The 14,136-nt window shown below is 41.5% G+C and overlaps 1 protein-coding gene across 1 annotated transcript in view; it reads left to right on the top strand.

The window, feature by feature from the left end:
- Window positions 1-14,136, top strand: part of LOC105493826 (DNA damage regulated autophagy modulator 1) — a 46,223-nt gene that overhangs the window by 11,853 nt on the left and 20,234 nt on the right. Inside the window, exons 2-3 of the mRNA XM_011761758.3 lie at window positions 10,164-10,231; window positions 13,586-13,728. Coding sequence (XP_011760060.1) covers window positions 10,164-10,231; window positions 13,586-13,728 — 211 coding nt within the window. The remainder of the gene's footprint in view (window positions 1-10,163; window positions 10,232-13,585; window positions 13,729-14,136) is intronic.

The raw sequence follows: 14,136 nt of genomic DNA, 5'->3' as shown, positions 1-14,136 counted from the left end.
CTTCTGACCTAGTGATCCACCCGTCTCGGCCTCCCAAAGTACTGGGATTACAGGCTTGAGCCACTGCGCCCGGCCTACTTTTTTGATTACTGAGACGACACAGAATTTCAGGCAATGGTGATATTGGCTTTCCAGTTCAGCTGTAACAATGGGTATCACGATAAAAAATACTCAATTAATGAGGGCTGTGTGCATAAAATCACATATTCTGACATGATGGTAATATCAGTTTTTACAGTGCAGTGATTATAACCTCATAGTATTTCTAATCTATAGTGTCACAAAGATGAAAAGGCAGGCATGCCATTTAAAACCTTTAGCTAGAAAAGTATTATTATTATTGTTGTTTTGAGACAGAGTTTTTGCTCTGTTGCCCAGGCTGGAGTGCAATAGTGTGATCTCAACTCACTGCAGCCTCCTCCTCCTGGGTTCAAGTGATTCTCCTGGCTCAGTCTCCCAAGTAGATGGGATTACAGGCGTCCGCCACCATGCCCAGCTAATTTTTGTGTTTTTTAGTAAAGATGAGGTTTCGCCATGTTGGTCAGGCTGGTCTCGAACTCTTGACCTCAGGTGATCCACCCACCTCAGCCTCCCAAAATGTTAGGATTACAGGCGTGAGCCACTGTACCTGGCCGAAAAGGATTATTTTTGAGATGATCATTTATAATTGAATATTGACTTCACAAGCACATGAAATTAGTTAATTCTAAGAAAAACAAAATAAGAAAAGTGAAGATCCCAAACTTTTGCAGCCCCAAAATTAATTGAGGGTGATGGATGCAGTGTTCTGCAGCCTGAGTCTACTGTAAATATATAATTTCTCCTCTGATTTAAATTTTCCCTGTCATTTGGGTACAACAAATTCTTTTCTTCTCACTGAATTAAGTAAAATTATGAATTATTTTTATTCTATGTTTCATTTTAAAAAGGCATTAGAGTATTGCTCAAAAGTCTTGACTGATGCAGGGCTGACAACTTTCAAACATCTCAATTTTCTTTTTTTTTTTTTTTGTTCAGGGGGCAGGGTCTCGCTCTGTTGCCCAGACTGGATTGCAATGGCATGATTTCCGCTCACTGCAGCTTCTGCCTTCCGGGCTCAAGTGATCCTCCCACCTCAGCCTCCCAAGTAGCTAGGACTACAGGAACATGCCACCATGCTTGGCTAATTTTGTTTTTTTGTAGAGATGGGGTCTCACTGTATTGCCTGGGCTGGTCTTGAACTCCTGTGCTCAAGAGATCCTCCCACCTCAGCCTCTCATAGTGCTGGGATTACAAGTGTGAGCCACTGTGCCCGCCCTCAATCTCAATTAAAAAAAGTTTCATAGTCATCTTTACCTCACGGTAATTGCCTTTCATTCCGTCAAGAACATGCATTGAAGAGTTATTATGAGCCAAGGACACCATAGCTGGCTCCAGAAGAAATAGCTGATACACCCCTGACTGAAATGTACAACATGTAAACTCACATGAAAATGACAATAACTTGAAAGAAATGTAATATAGCACAGCAGAGAAGAGTTCCGGAATTAGAGAGTTCTAGGGTTCTTTCCTCTTGGAAGTCCCCTCTTGTGAGAGAGCTGTTTTCCTTTCTCTTTCTTTTTCCTATTAAACCTCCCCTCAGAAAAGAAAAGAAAAGAGGAGAGAAGAGAAGAGAAAAGAAAAGGAAGGAAGGAAAAAAGGGAATTGGAGAGTTCTAGATGCACAGCTTGGCTTCCTTGTTTACTCTGTGACCAAGTTAGTTTTCTAAGACTGTTTCCTCATCTTTAAGATGGCAATAGTGAGCCGGGCGTGGTGGCTTACGCCTGTAATCCCCACACTTTGGGAAGCCAAGGGAGGTGGAGCACTTGAGGTCAGGAGTTTGAGACCAGCCTGGCCAACATGGTGAAACCTCTTCTCTACTAAAAATACAAAAATTAGCCATACGTGGTGGTGGGCGCCTGTAATATCAGCTACTTGAGAGGCTGAGGCACAAGAATTGCTTAAACCCATGAGGCAGAGGTTGCAGTGAGCTGAGATTGTGCCACTACACTCCAGCCTGGGTGACAAGAGTTAGACTCTGTCTAAAAAAAGGAAAAAAAAAAAAAAAAAAAAAAAGATGCCAGTGGTGAGTACTTTTCCTTCTAATGTGAAGATCAAGTAAGATGTGCCTGGTGGAATGTGGTTGCTGAGGAAGTGTTCATTTCTAATTTTTTCTTTTTCTTTTTCTTTTTTTTTTTTTGATTTTTATTTATTTTTGGAGATGAAGTCTCACTCTCTCGGCCAGGCGGGAGTGCAGTGGCACGATCTCAGCTCACTGTAACCTCTGCCTCCCGGGGTCAAGCGATTCTCCTGCCTCAGCCGCCCGAGTAGCTGGGATTACAGGTATGTGCCACCACGCCTGGCTAATTTTTGTTTTTTAAGTAGAGACAGGGTTTCACTATGTTGCCCAGGCTGGTCTCGAACTCCTGACCTCAGGTGATCTGCCCGCCTTGGCCTCCCAAAGTGCTGGGATTACAGGTGAGAACCACTGAGCCTGGCCCTATTTTTTTTGGTATTTGTAGCCACTGGAGTCATGTGGGGATGGTTTCTAGAGATTCCCCTCAAATAACTTTCTAAATCAAACCACGTTCATCTCCCTCTTTATCATCATACTGGGCTAAGCCACTGTCATCTCTGGACAAACTGCTAAAATAGCTTCCTTACGGTCTCCCTGGTCCACGATTGCCTCTCTACAGTCTTTTCAAAACATCCTTTAAAAACGTGTTGTATGTGTGAACAAGAGGGAACTCTGACGGAGAGAGGGCAGAATTGCTTGTGGGTAGTGAGAAAAGAGCAAGGTGTTTGTATTTGTTGGTAGGAAATTCTTTTTAAGTTTCAGAATAGTTGATATAGCTGAAGGGTGCCCCCCCAATTCTAAAACAGTCATCACCAAGTGAAGCTGCCAGAAAGTTAGCTCTCATAACTAAAAGTAGCTAATAAAATGTAGTATGACTATTCCATACTTATCCCTTTTAAATAATATATTTGAATATTATAAAGATAAAGGAAATAATGGTCTCTTTATACTGGGGCATTATGAGTTGTTTAGATTCTAAGTCCCGATCAATCATCCAAGCAATTAGTCTCTGGGTTTGGAACAATCTAATACATTTCAGGTTGGAGACACACATGATGTTGCATTCTGTTAGCATCTAAGTTCCTCCAGTACACCATAGTTCTAGGCTTTGGAGTATTTATATCCTGTGCAGCCAGTAACTTAGAGAACAATGTTTGACCAAGCTTCGGAAAGTCTTCTGTTATCCAGCATGTTTTCTTTGTATCGTTTTCATTCCTTTCAGTATCAAGTGATTATTCACTAGCTTAACATCATAAATTAGTTTGAAGTAGGATGTTACACAAACGACTTGGAATTTTCCACAGTCTACTTAACTTGCAGAAATGTAAATACAGGAAATGTGGACATAAACGGATTTCCTAGGCACAACCTACCCCTGCAATAACTGTATACACATAACAGCCTCAACAGCTTCTGAACCACAGGCAAATGAGCAATTTGCTGGCCTTGTCCTCCCTACAGCTTCCAGAAAGTGCCTTACTAGCAAGGAGGCAAATGAAGTGGTGGGTGGAGCTGGGCAGGGCCCACCACATTGCAGAAACCGTGTGGTGCAGAATGATGTGGTAGGAGCTGGGTAGAGAGACTACTGCTGCCAGCCTGAGAACCAGCTGGTTTCACCTCTCACTCATTCTCCAGTTTGCTGAATCAGGCACCCAGGCACAGTTAGGCCAACCAAATACTGCTACCTCTGCCCTTGCATGATGGAATCATTTAGTTTGAGCTTAAAAAAAATAAAAATAAAAAGAGGCTACCCATAGGGTCTCTTGGTTACCTCTTAGTGTTATACTCATCTGGATTCCAATATCACCAGAAGAAGATGTGACTTAATATTTACTTATGTATGCTGTCCAAAAAAGCGAAAAACAAAACAACAAAAATAAAAAATATTTACTTAATATGTAAGATCAGACGTGGAAAGACTTATAAGAACTTTTTTTTTTTTTTTTTTTTTTGAGACGGAGTCTCGCTCTGTCACCCAGGCTGGAGTGCAGTGGCCGGATCTCAGCTCACTGCAAGCTTCGCCTCCCGGGTTCACGCCATTCTCCTGCCTCAGCCTCCCGAGTAGCTGGGACTACAGGCGCCCGCCACCTCGCCCAGCTAGTTTTTTGTATTTTTTAGTAGAGATGGGGTTTCACCGTGTTAGCCAGGATGGTCTCGATCTCCCGACCTCGTGATCCGCCCGTCTCGGCCTCCCAAAGTGCTGGGATTACAGGCTTGAGCCACCGCGCCCGGCCTTGAACATTTTTTATTGAGAGGTAAGAGCTCTTTCATTTTTATTTTATTTTATTTTTTCTTTTCTTTTTGAGACAGACTCTTGCTGTGTCTCCCAGGCTGGAGTGCAGTGGCATGATCTCGGCTCACGGCAACCTCCACCTCCTTGTTTCAAGAGATTCTCATGCCTCAGCCTTCTGAGTAGCTGGGATTACAGGCGCCCACCACCATGGCTGGCTAATTTTTTTTTGTTTTTTGATTTTTGGTAGAGATGGGGTTTCACCCTTTTGGCCAGGCCGGTCTCAAGCCCCTGACCACAAGTGATCCACCTGCCTCAGTCTCTCAGAGTGCTGGGATTACAGATATGAGCTAATGTGCGCCCAGCCTTCTTTCATCTTTAAACTGGTAATGGGCAAACGCTATTGTTCTTAAAAGTTTTGAAATGTTCACATTTTGATTTGCCTCTTGGAAAGTTTTCATGAACTATTCTTGAGCAAAATTTCAGCTAATGTAAAATTGGTGCTGCTTTGTCACTTAGTGGAAATTTTTTTTGATTTTTAAAATTTTAAAATTATTTTTATTTATGTTTTATTTCCTCACCTCTTTGAATTCTACACTTAGTGGAAATAAATCACTGACTGATACTTGTTACCTGATAGATCTGGGAATTTGTGACTCAGATTGTATCTAACAAATATTTTGCCGATGAATGGGTGAATTCTATAGCTATCTGTGGAGTTAAAAGAAGAAACTTTGAAAAGATAGGTGTTTCATCAAACAACTAGTTATGAATTTTTGTTGTGTCAACACTGTTGTACTGTTGTAGTGCAAAGGTGTAGGAATGTGGGCTATTGATACTCAGGCATTGATGGTGGGTGTTATAGACTCTGTCATCCTGAAAAATAATCAGATTTACCGTGGCGGTATTTGGCAGAAAGGTTTTACAGTTACAGTATTTGAGGAGTTTCTAAGATCTTCCCTAGTTTACATCTTTCTGGTCTGCAACAAAGGCATAATGATGCCTTCTCATCACCGTGCTGGTTCATTCCCACGGCGTGCTGGAGCTAGCTGGTGTCTGCTCCTGAGCATGGACTGGGCGTTTCTTTTCCAACTCCGTGTCCAGTGACCTGCATTTTGGTAGCCCAGATTTTATTTTTATTTATTTATGTATTTTGTTTTGTTTTTGTTTTGGTTCTTTTGGTAGCCTGAATTTTAACATGTTGGGAGTATTTTCACCACAGAAATTGGCAAATGCCACAAACCAGTCACCCTCCAGAGCTGGCTGTTAAACACTGACCAGCATCTACGTTAGTGTTTGCTCCCCACCCCCAATCATTCTCCTAATGGCTTAGTTCCTTGTCTGCTGTTAAAGCAGAGTAGAGGCTGGGAAGTCAGGGAGTTAAACATCTGGATTGGGATAGGGAATCCTCCGTGTAGCCCTGTGATCTTGAACAAGTTATATAGCCTCTCTAATACCCAGTTTCCTACTTTGTAAAATGGGGTTGATATAGACCTCCCTCAGGATTGTGAAGATGAAATGAAATGATGTATGGTAAGTACCTAATGGTGCCTAGTGGGTACATAGCCAATGCTCAGTAAGTGGTATCGATTAGGTTAATTTTTTTTTTTTTTTTTTTGCCAGTACTGATATTCATTCAATGGCGATTTGCAAAGTGCTTTTGGTTCCACCTGTATGGTTTTATTTATTTATTTATTTATTTATATCTTAGTCCCAAATATTCTGAGCTTCCCTTCACCTGTATGGTTTTTTTAAAAAAAAATTTATTTATCTATCTATTTATTTTTGAGACAAGGTCTCACTCTGTCTCCCAGGCTGGAGGGCAGTGGCATGATCTCGGCTCACTGCAACCTCTGCCTACTGGGCTCAAGTGATCCTCCCACCTTAGCCTCCTGAGTAGCTGGGACTACAGGTAGGTGCCACCATGCCTGGCTAATTTTTGTATTTATTTATTTTTTTTATTTCTTAATTTTTGAGACGGAGTCTCATTCTGTTGCCTAGGCTGGAGTGCAATGGTGCAATCCCGGCTCACTGCAACCTCCGCCTCCCAGGTTCAAGTGATTCTCCTGCCTCAGCCTCCCGAGTAGGTGGGATTACAGGCATATACCACTATGCCTGGCTAATTTTTATATTTTAGTAGAGATGGTGTTTCACCATGTTGGCCAGGCTGGTCTTGAACTCCTATCCTCAAGTGATCCACCCGCCTCAGCCTCCCAAAGTGCTGGGATTATAGGCATGAGCCACTGTGCCTGGCCAATTTTTTTATTTTTTGTAGAGACAGGTTTTCACCATGTTGCCCAGGCTGGTTTCGAACTCCTGAGCTCAAGTGATCCATCCTCCTTGGCCTCCCAAAATGCTGGGATTACAGGTGTGAGCTACCATGCCTGGCCTCCACCTATATGGTTTTAAATGTACAGATAAGCAAGAATAAAACATGACCCTGGAATTCAAGTTTTCAGATCACATGTTTGATGTCATGTGGACTCCATACCTGGGCTTTGACATAGTCTTAATTTGCCATCAATAGACAGAGTCCCCAAGTCTGGTCTTCTCTTCTGTCAGAGCATCTGGAGCACCTTCATTCCCACCTTCCTGTCTTTGTAAATGTCCTCCTCATTCTTTCATTGCTTTCCCTTTCTCCACAGCAGGCAAACGACCTTCTCAGTGCTTCTCCTCTGTGTTTGCTCCTATGCCTGGCATGTGGCTGTCTGAGGTTCAGAATTATTCTCAGACCTGTGTAACAATAACTCTAGGATGAGTCACCTGGTACCTGCTTTTTTATACCCTCAGGCCAAGGCAGGGAGGCCTGATTTCCCTGGCAGAGTTAATTGTATGGCAAAAGTGCTGCCCAAGGTTATGAGCTGTCTCTGCTTTTTTCCCCATTACTGGTTCCCATTCCTGTCTCTCTGCCCTTTCAGCATTGTGCTCAGAAGGGTATCCTCCACCTCAACATTCCTTTAGTGTGAAAAATGGTTATGGTAGGAAAACTGGTGATGCTAAATTCTAAACCCTTCAGGTTCTTTTTTTTTTTGAGATGGGTCTTGTTCTGTCACCCAGGCTTGAGTGCAATGCCATGATCTTGGCTCACTGCAAACTCTACCTCCCGGGTTCAAGCAATTCTCCTGCCTCAGTCTCCTGAGTAGCTTGGATTACAGGGACCCTGTACCATGCCCACCTAATGTTTGTATTTTTAGTAGAGACAGGGTTTCACCATGTTGGCCAGGCTGGTCTCGAACTCCTGAGTCGAAGTGATCTTCCTGCCTCAGCCTCCCAAAGTCCTGAAATTATAGACGTGATCCACTGTACCAGGCCTAAATCCTAAACTCTTCAGGTTCTTGCAAGTACCAGTGACACTGAATTGAATTAATTTGGAATAAAGGCATTTGCTGTAAGAGAGGCTTTTTTTTTTTTTTTTTTTTTTTTTTTTTGAGAAGGAATCTCACTGTCACCCAGGGCTGGAGTGCAGTGGCGCGATCTTGGCTCACTGAAACCTCCGCCCTCTGAGTTTAAGTGATTCTCCTGCCTCAGCCTCCCGAGTAGCTGGGATTACAGGCATCAGCCACTGTGCCCAGCTAATTTTTTGTATGTTTAGTAGAGACAGGGTTTCACCATGTTGGCCAGGCTGGTCTTGAACTCCTGACCTCGTGATCCACCCGCCTCAGCCTCCCATAGTGCTGGGATTACAGGTGTGAGCCACCCTGCCCAGCCATAAGGGAGGCTATTAACTTCTTTTTCTTTTTTTTGAGACAGAATCTTGCTCTGTTGCCCAGGCTGGAGTGCAATGGCACAGTCTTGGCTCACTGCAACCTCTGCCTCCTGGGTTCAAGTGATTCTCCTGCCTCAGCCTCCTAAGTAGCTGGGATTACAGGCACCTGCCACCATGCTCAACTAATTTTTGTATTTTTTAGTAGAGACGGGGTTTCACCATGTTGGTCAGGCTGGTCTCAAACTCCTGACCACAGGTGACCCACCCGCCTCGACCTCCCAAAGTGCTGGGATTACACGCGTGAGCCACTATGCCCAGCCCTATTAACTTCTTTATACTCCAGTTTAAATGTGAAGTGTTAGCAAAGCTTAAAAAGTTCCTGCTTTCTACACGCACAGGCTCCTTGTGGAATTCTTCAAACACTTACAAGTGCATCACTTTCAATGTGATCAGTTTTTCAATACTTAGATTTCAGAGCTGTTTACAAATGTAGAAACACTCGAAATAAGTACAAGTTGTTTCATGTTGGGAGCTCTTTTGCCATCAGTTTTAAAGTGAGCAGCCTGAAAATGAAAAAAATTAAAGCTTGGCACTAATAGAAAATAGAACATGTTGGCCGGACATGGTGGCTGGCACCTGCAATCCCAGCACTTTGGGAGGTTGAGGCGAGAGGATTGCTTGAGCTCAGGATTTCAAAACCAGCCTGGGGAACATAGCGAAACCCTGTCTGTAAAAAAATAAAAAAAAGAACATGTCAAACAGTATTTTCCAGCTCAGGATTTCAAAACCAGCCTGGGGAACATAGCGAAACCCTGTCTGTAAAAAATAAAAAAAAGAACATGTCAAACAGTATTTTCCAACTCATTTAATTAATTGAAAGACTGTACCTGAAAAATGTTTTACAGAAACCCTTTTATGTTAAAATAATTTACCACAATTAATATACCCTAGATACCCTATTATTTCCATAAAGTATTCCTAGGGATCAATAATATTGTTCAGTTTTTTGTTATTGTTGTTGTGGGGGTTTTTTTGTTTTTGTTTTTGTTTTTGTTTTTGCTTTTGTTTTTGTTTTTGTTTTGAGACAGAGTTTCGCTCTTGTTGCCCAGGCTGGAGTGCAATGGTATGATCTCGGCTCACTGCAACCTCTGCCTCCTGGGTTCAAGTGATTCTCCTGCCTCAGCCTCCTGAGTAGCTGGGATTACAGGCATATGCCAGCATGGCCGGCTAATTTTGTATTTTTAGTAGAGACTGGCTTCTCCGTGTTGGTCAGGCTGGTCTCAAACTTCTGACCTCAGGTGATCTGCCCGCCCTGGACTCCCAAAGTCCTGGGATTACAGGCATGAGCCACTGTGCCCGGCCTCAGCTTTTTATCATAATATTTTCAGCAGATAACAAAATCTCAGTTATTAGAAAATAAAGTGATGTGTTTAAGTGTATTTAACATGCCAATATTAGAATTTTCAAACATGATTTTATTTTTATTTTATTTTATTTTTTTGAGACCAAGTCTCGCTCTGTTGCCCAGGCTGGAATGCAGTGGCGCGATCTCGGCTCGCTGTAACCTCTGCCTCCCTGGTTCAAGAGATTTTCCTTCCTCAGCCTCCCGAGTAGTTGGGACAACAGGCACCTGCCACCACACTGGGCTAAGTTTTGTACTTTTAGCAGAGACGGGGGTTTTACCATGTTGGCCAGGCTGGTCTTGAACTCCTGACCTCAGGTGATCCTCCCACCTCCACCTCCCAAAGTGCTGGGATTACAGGTGTGAGCCACTGCGCCTGGCCTCAAACATTATTTTAGATCATTTTTTTTTTCAAAGTAGTCACAATTCTTCACTGAGAATGAACATATGCCAAGGTTAGTGGGTTTGATCATTTGAAAAATGGCAACACCATTCATTTTAAACATTTCCTGACTTTTTACTATGGAACCTCTCATGGTATAAAAATGCCTTTTAGATTTTTCAGAGCCAAAATTAAAATACTTTAGAAAAAAATCAGGCCAAATCTTTGGAATTCAAAGTGACTGAACACCTAAAAGAAACACAATATAAAACTTGCCAATTACATGTCTTCCCAGAGGTCTGGACTGAATTTCTTTCGAATAATTTGGACATTTCTTCCCTTTGCCAGTGACACAGGAACAACACCTCCAGAGAGTGGTATCTTTGGATTTATGATAAACTTCTCTGCATTTCTTGGTAAGTACACAATAATTAGTAGAAATAATTGAAAAACGCACAATTCCAAGTGAAGTCAGATGTGTCCTTTTTAGTTTGTGTATAATTTTTATTTTATTTAGTTTTTCTGAGACAAGGCTGGAGTGCAGTGGTGTGATCACGGCTGGCTGCAGCCTCAACCTCCCAGGCTCAAGCAATCCTCCCACCTCAGCCTCCGGAGTAGCTGGTACGACAGGCACACACCACCACGCCCAGCTAATTTTTTGTATTTTTTTTGTAGAGATGGGGTTTCACCATGTTGTCAGGCTGGCCTCAAACTCCTGGGCTTCAGTGATCCACCTGCCTTGGCCTCTCAAAGTGCTGAACTTACAGGTGTGAGCCACTACACAGGGCCTTGTGTATAATTTTTTAAAAAGCACAACCTTTGCAGCTAGATTTTTGTCCTACGTTGAGAAACTGAAGTGAAAAGATATAAAAAATTATGGCTTTATTAGAGAACGATACTTTAATGAGTAATTTGTAACAGGATTTGCTGTAGGTGGTTTTAAATACCAAACTTCTGGAATGGATTTTAAGTGCAATTTGGTTTTTAAAAGTGTCGATTTATAGTCAAGACATTTATGTAAGCCAAAGACACCCAATGTGTAAGCTAAGTTTCTCAAAGTGTATTCTGAAGGCAAGCTGATGGAAAATCACCTGGAGCTCTGGTAAAGTGCAGGTTCCTGGGCCACGCTACTCAACCAGAACCTTTGGGAGTGTGGGTTCCTGAAGATGTGTTGTAAACAAGCACTCTAGGGGACTTGGATTCTCACTAAAGTTTGTGGACCATTGACAAAGGCATTATCTTACCTGTTAGAGAAAGGGAACAGGTGGAGTAAGAATTAGTATGATTTTTCTTTTCAATTCCTCAGATGTACCCGAGATGCAGTTGATAGGGTACAACCTTGTCATGAACCAATTAATGTAATGCACATTAATTACAACTATTGTACAATAAAGCTCAGTCTTCTATAAGGTGATCCAAGTATACAGATATTAGATGTGGGGCTTTTTCTCTTAGTCCTTCTATAATCTCCCCCCATGGAAAAATCAAGTGTTTGCCAAGGGCCTATCTTTTAACCAGTGCTTTCTGTTCTTCTTTACTGGTACAGTGTGGGAAGGCACAGTGATGCTGACCCTACTTAGTGACTTGGCATTTTTGGAATCTGTTCATCCTACTTGGTAGCGGGAAAGTTTCACTGCATCACCGTTTGTAGTCCTCCTAAAGTTTTGGAGGTGAGCAAGGGGAAGTAGCAATATGGAGTCAATCAATCCCAGTGCCCTCTTACACCATCCTTGCCAAGAAACCAGACTTGGAAAACAGAGAGATTATTTTATCACAGCAAGTGATAAATACAGCTTTTGCTTCTGAATAAAGCAGAAGCTGACATAAGTATATTCATTTAAAATAGTCTATGTGAGCTCATGCCTGTAATTTTAGCACTTTGGGAGGCTGAAGCAGGACGACCTGTTGAGCCCAATAGTTCAAGACCAGCCTGGGCAATGTAGTGAGATCTTGTCTCTACAAAAAGTTAAAACAAAAAAAAAAAAGAAAGAAAGAAAGAAAGAAAGAAAGAAAAAAGAAATTAGCTGGGTGTGGTGATGTGTGCCTGTAGTTCCAGTTACTTGGGAGGATAAAGTGGGAGAATTGCCTGAGCCCAGGAGGTCAAGGCAGCAGTGAGCCATGACTGTGCCACTGCACTCCCACCCAGCACCCAGGTAACAGAGCAAGTCCCTGTCTCCAAACAAACAGACAAAAAATTATAACAAGTTATTAGTTTTTAGCCTGCTTTTTAAAAATTCAGGAGTAGATACATTATGGCCATCATACTATGTAAATATATACACAATTACTTTATCCTTTCCACACATGCATGATATCCTTCGCAAGGATGTATTATCATTTATTTAATCAGTTCCCTATTGTCCAACATTTAGGCTATTTCTGGTATTTTGTAATTCTAATGTTGAAGTGAACATCTTTTAAATGTATCTTTGCATATTTGTGTGAATTTTTCTATAAGATACATTTGCTGAGTTAAAGGGAATACAAATCTAAAATTACGATAGCTTATTCAACATTTACTAAGTACATACTATATGATAGGGTTTGTGCTTGTTTATGGCTTAGTGTTGAGGTTACAACAGCAAACAAAATGGACAAGGCCCCTGCTCTCATGGAGGCTACATTTTATTGCCAAATTACAACAAATGGTATTTGGTTAATTTACTAGCTATTTGGAAAAACATACCTTTACCATCCTCCTCACATCATACACAAAAACCAATTGCAATTTAATAAACAAGCAAAACTATGCAATAATTAAATTACAGGAGAATATTTTTTAAACCTTGGAATAGAAACTTACACAAAACCTAGAAGAATTGACAGATAGGAGTAGATTAAAAATTAAAACTTCTAAATGATGAAAGATACAAGAAACAATGTTAAAAGACAAATAGCAGAGCAGAAGAAAATTTGCAATATTTATAGCAGATAATAGACTAATGGACATAATGTGTAAAAAGTAACTACAAATTAGAAATCGACAAGCACAAGAGAAGAATAAAAAGAAAATTGTAAACATGCATTTCTCAGAAGAAGAAATGCAAATGACCAGTAGATATACTGAAAGTTGCTAAATCTCACTAATGATCAGAGAAATGCAAACTAACCCAATTAAGTTGCATTTTCATTTATTAGATTGATAGTAATTAAAAAGGCAAAGGCATAAAAATTTGCTCGCAAATTCTGCTGGTGGGAGTCTGAATCGTTAACGGGCTGGAGCAATTCTATTGTGTGTAGTTTTTTAACCCAGTAATATTACTTCTAGGAACTGGTCTTTCAGAAACACCTGAAAGTGTGTCCAAAGATTTATATACAAGAATAGTCATTGCGTGTTGTTTGTAGCAGGAAAAACAGGGAAACAATGTAAAAATTCATTCTTAGGAGAATGAGGAATAAATATAGTATCTCATACCATAGACCATGATGAGACCCCTGAAAACAATGAAGTAGATCTGTTTGTACTTGCATGAAAAGATCTCCACGGTACATTGTTAAGTGGAAAAAGCAAGTCACAGAGTAACACATGTACTATAATAGCATTTACATGAAAAGGACAACAGCCAAGATGTGTGTGTGTGTGTGTGTGTCTGTGTGTGTGTGTGTGTGTCTGTTCATGATGTGGAGAGAGTAAGATGGAGTCAGGAGGGACAGGGGTGGGAAAGTGGGGAGACTTGCAATTGGTACATTTTGTGAAACAAAGCCTCTTCTGTTTTTCATCCTAAAGAAATCAAATTATGAACATTCATCAAAGTTCTCTTCTTTTTCAGGTGCAGCCACGATGTATACAAGATATAAAATAGTAGAGAAGCAAAATCAAACCTGCTATTTCAGCACTCCTGTTTTTAACTTGGTGTCTTTAGTCCTTGGATTGGTGGGATGTTTCGGAATGGGCATTGTCGCCAATTTTCAGGTATAACCTGGAGCTTTTTCAGTTAGGAGGAGTGGTGGAGCGCATGTGTCTGAGGAGAGTAGCAGAAATGCAAGAGGCACACTTATGCCATTATAGCTATTAAATGCTTGATGAGTTTACAATAAGTGGGTTAGTTTGCTTTTTAAAAACAAACCTTTAACATTTGGAAGTCAGGGCCAAGCGTGGTGACTCACACCTGTAATCCCAGCACTTTGGGAAGCCGAGTTTGATAATGAGGTCAGGGATTCAAGACGAGCCGACCAACATGGTGAAACCCCATTTCTACTAAAAATACAAAATTAGCCAGGTGTGGTGGTGCATGCCTGTAATCCCAGCTACTCAGGTGGCTGAGGCAGGAGAATCATTTGAACCTGGGAGGTGGAGGTTGCAGTGAGCCGAGATCGTGCC

Source organism: Macaca nemestrina, chromosome 10 (assembly GCF_043159975.1).
Source record: "Macaca nemestrina isolate mMacNem1 chromosome 10, mMacNem.hap1, whole genome shotgun sequence".
In the NCBI taxonomy this organism is placed as follows: domain Eukaryota; kingdom Metazoa; phylum Chordata; class Mammalia; order Primates; family Cercopithecidae; genus Macaca; species Macaca nemestrina.
The sequence above is the reverse complement of the archived record's forward strand: the minus strand, read 5'-3'. Positions and strand labels throughout refer to the sequence as shown.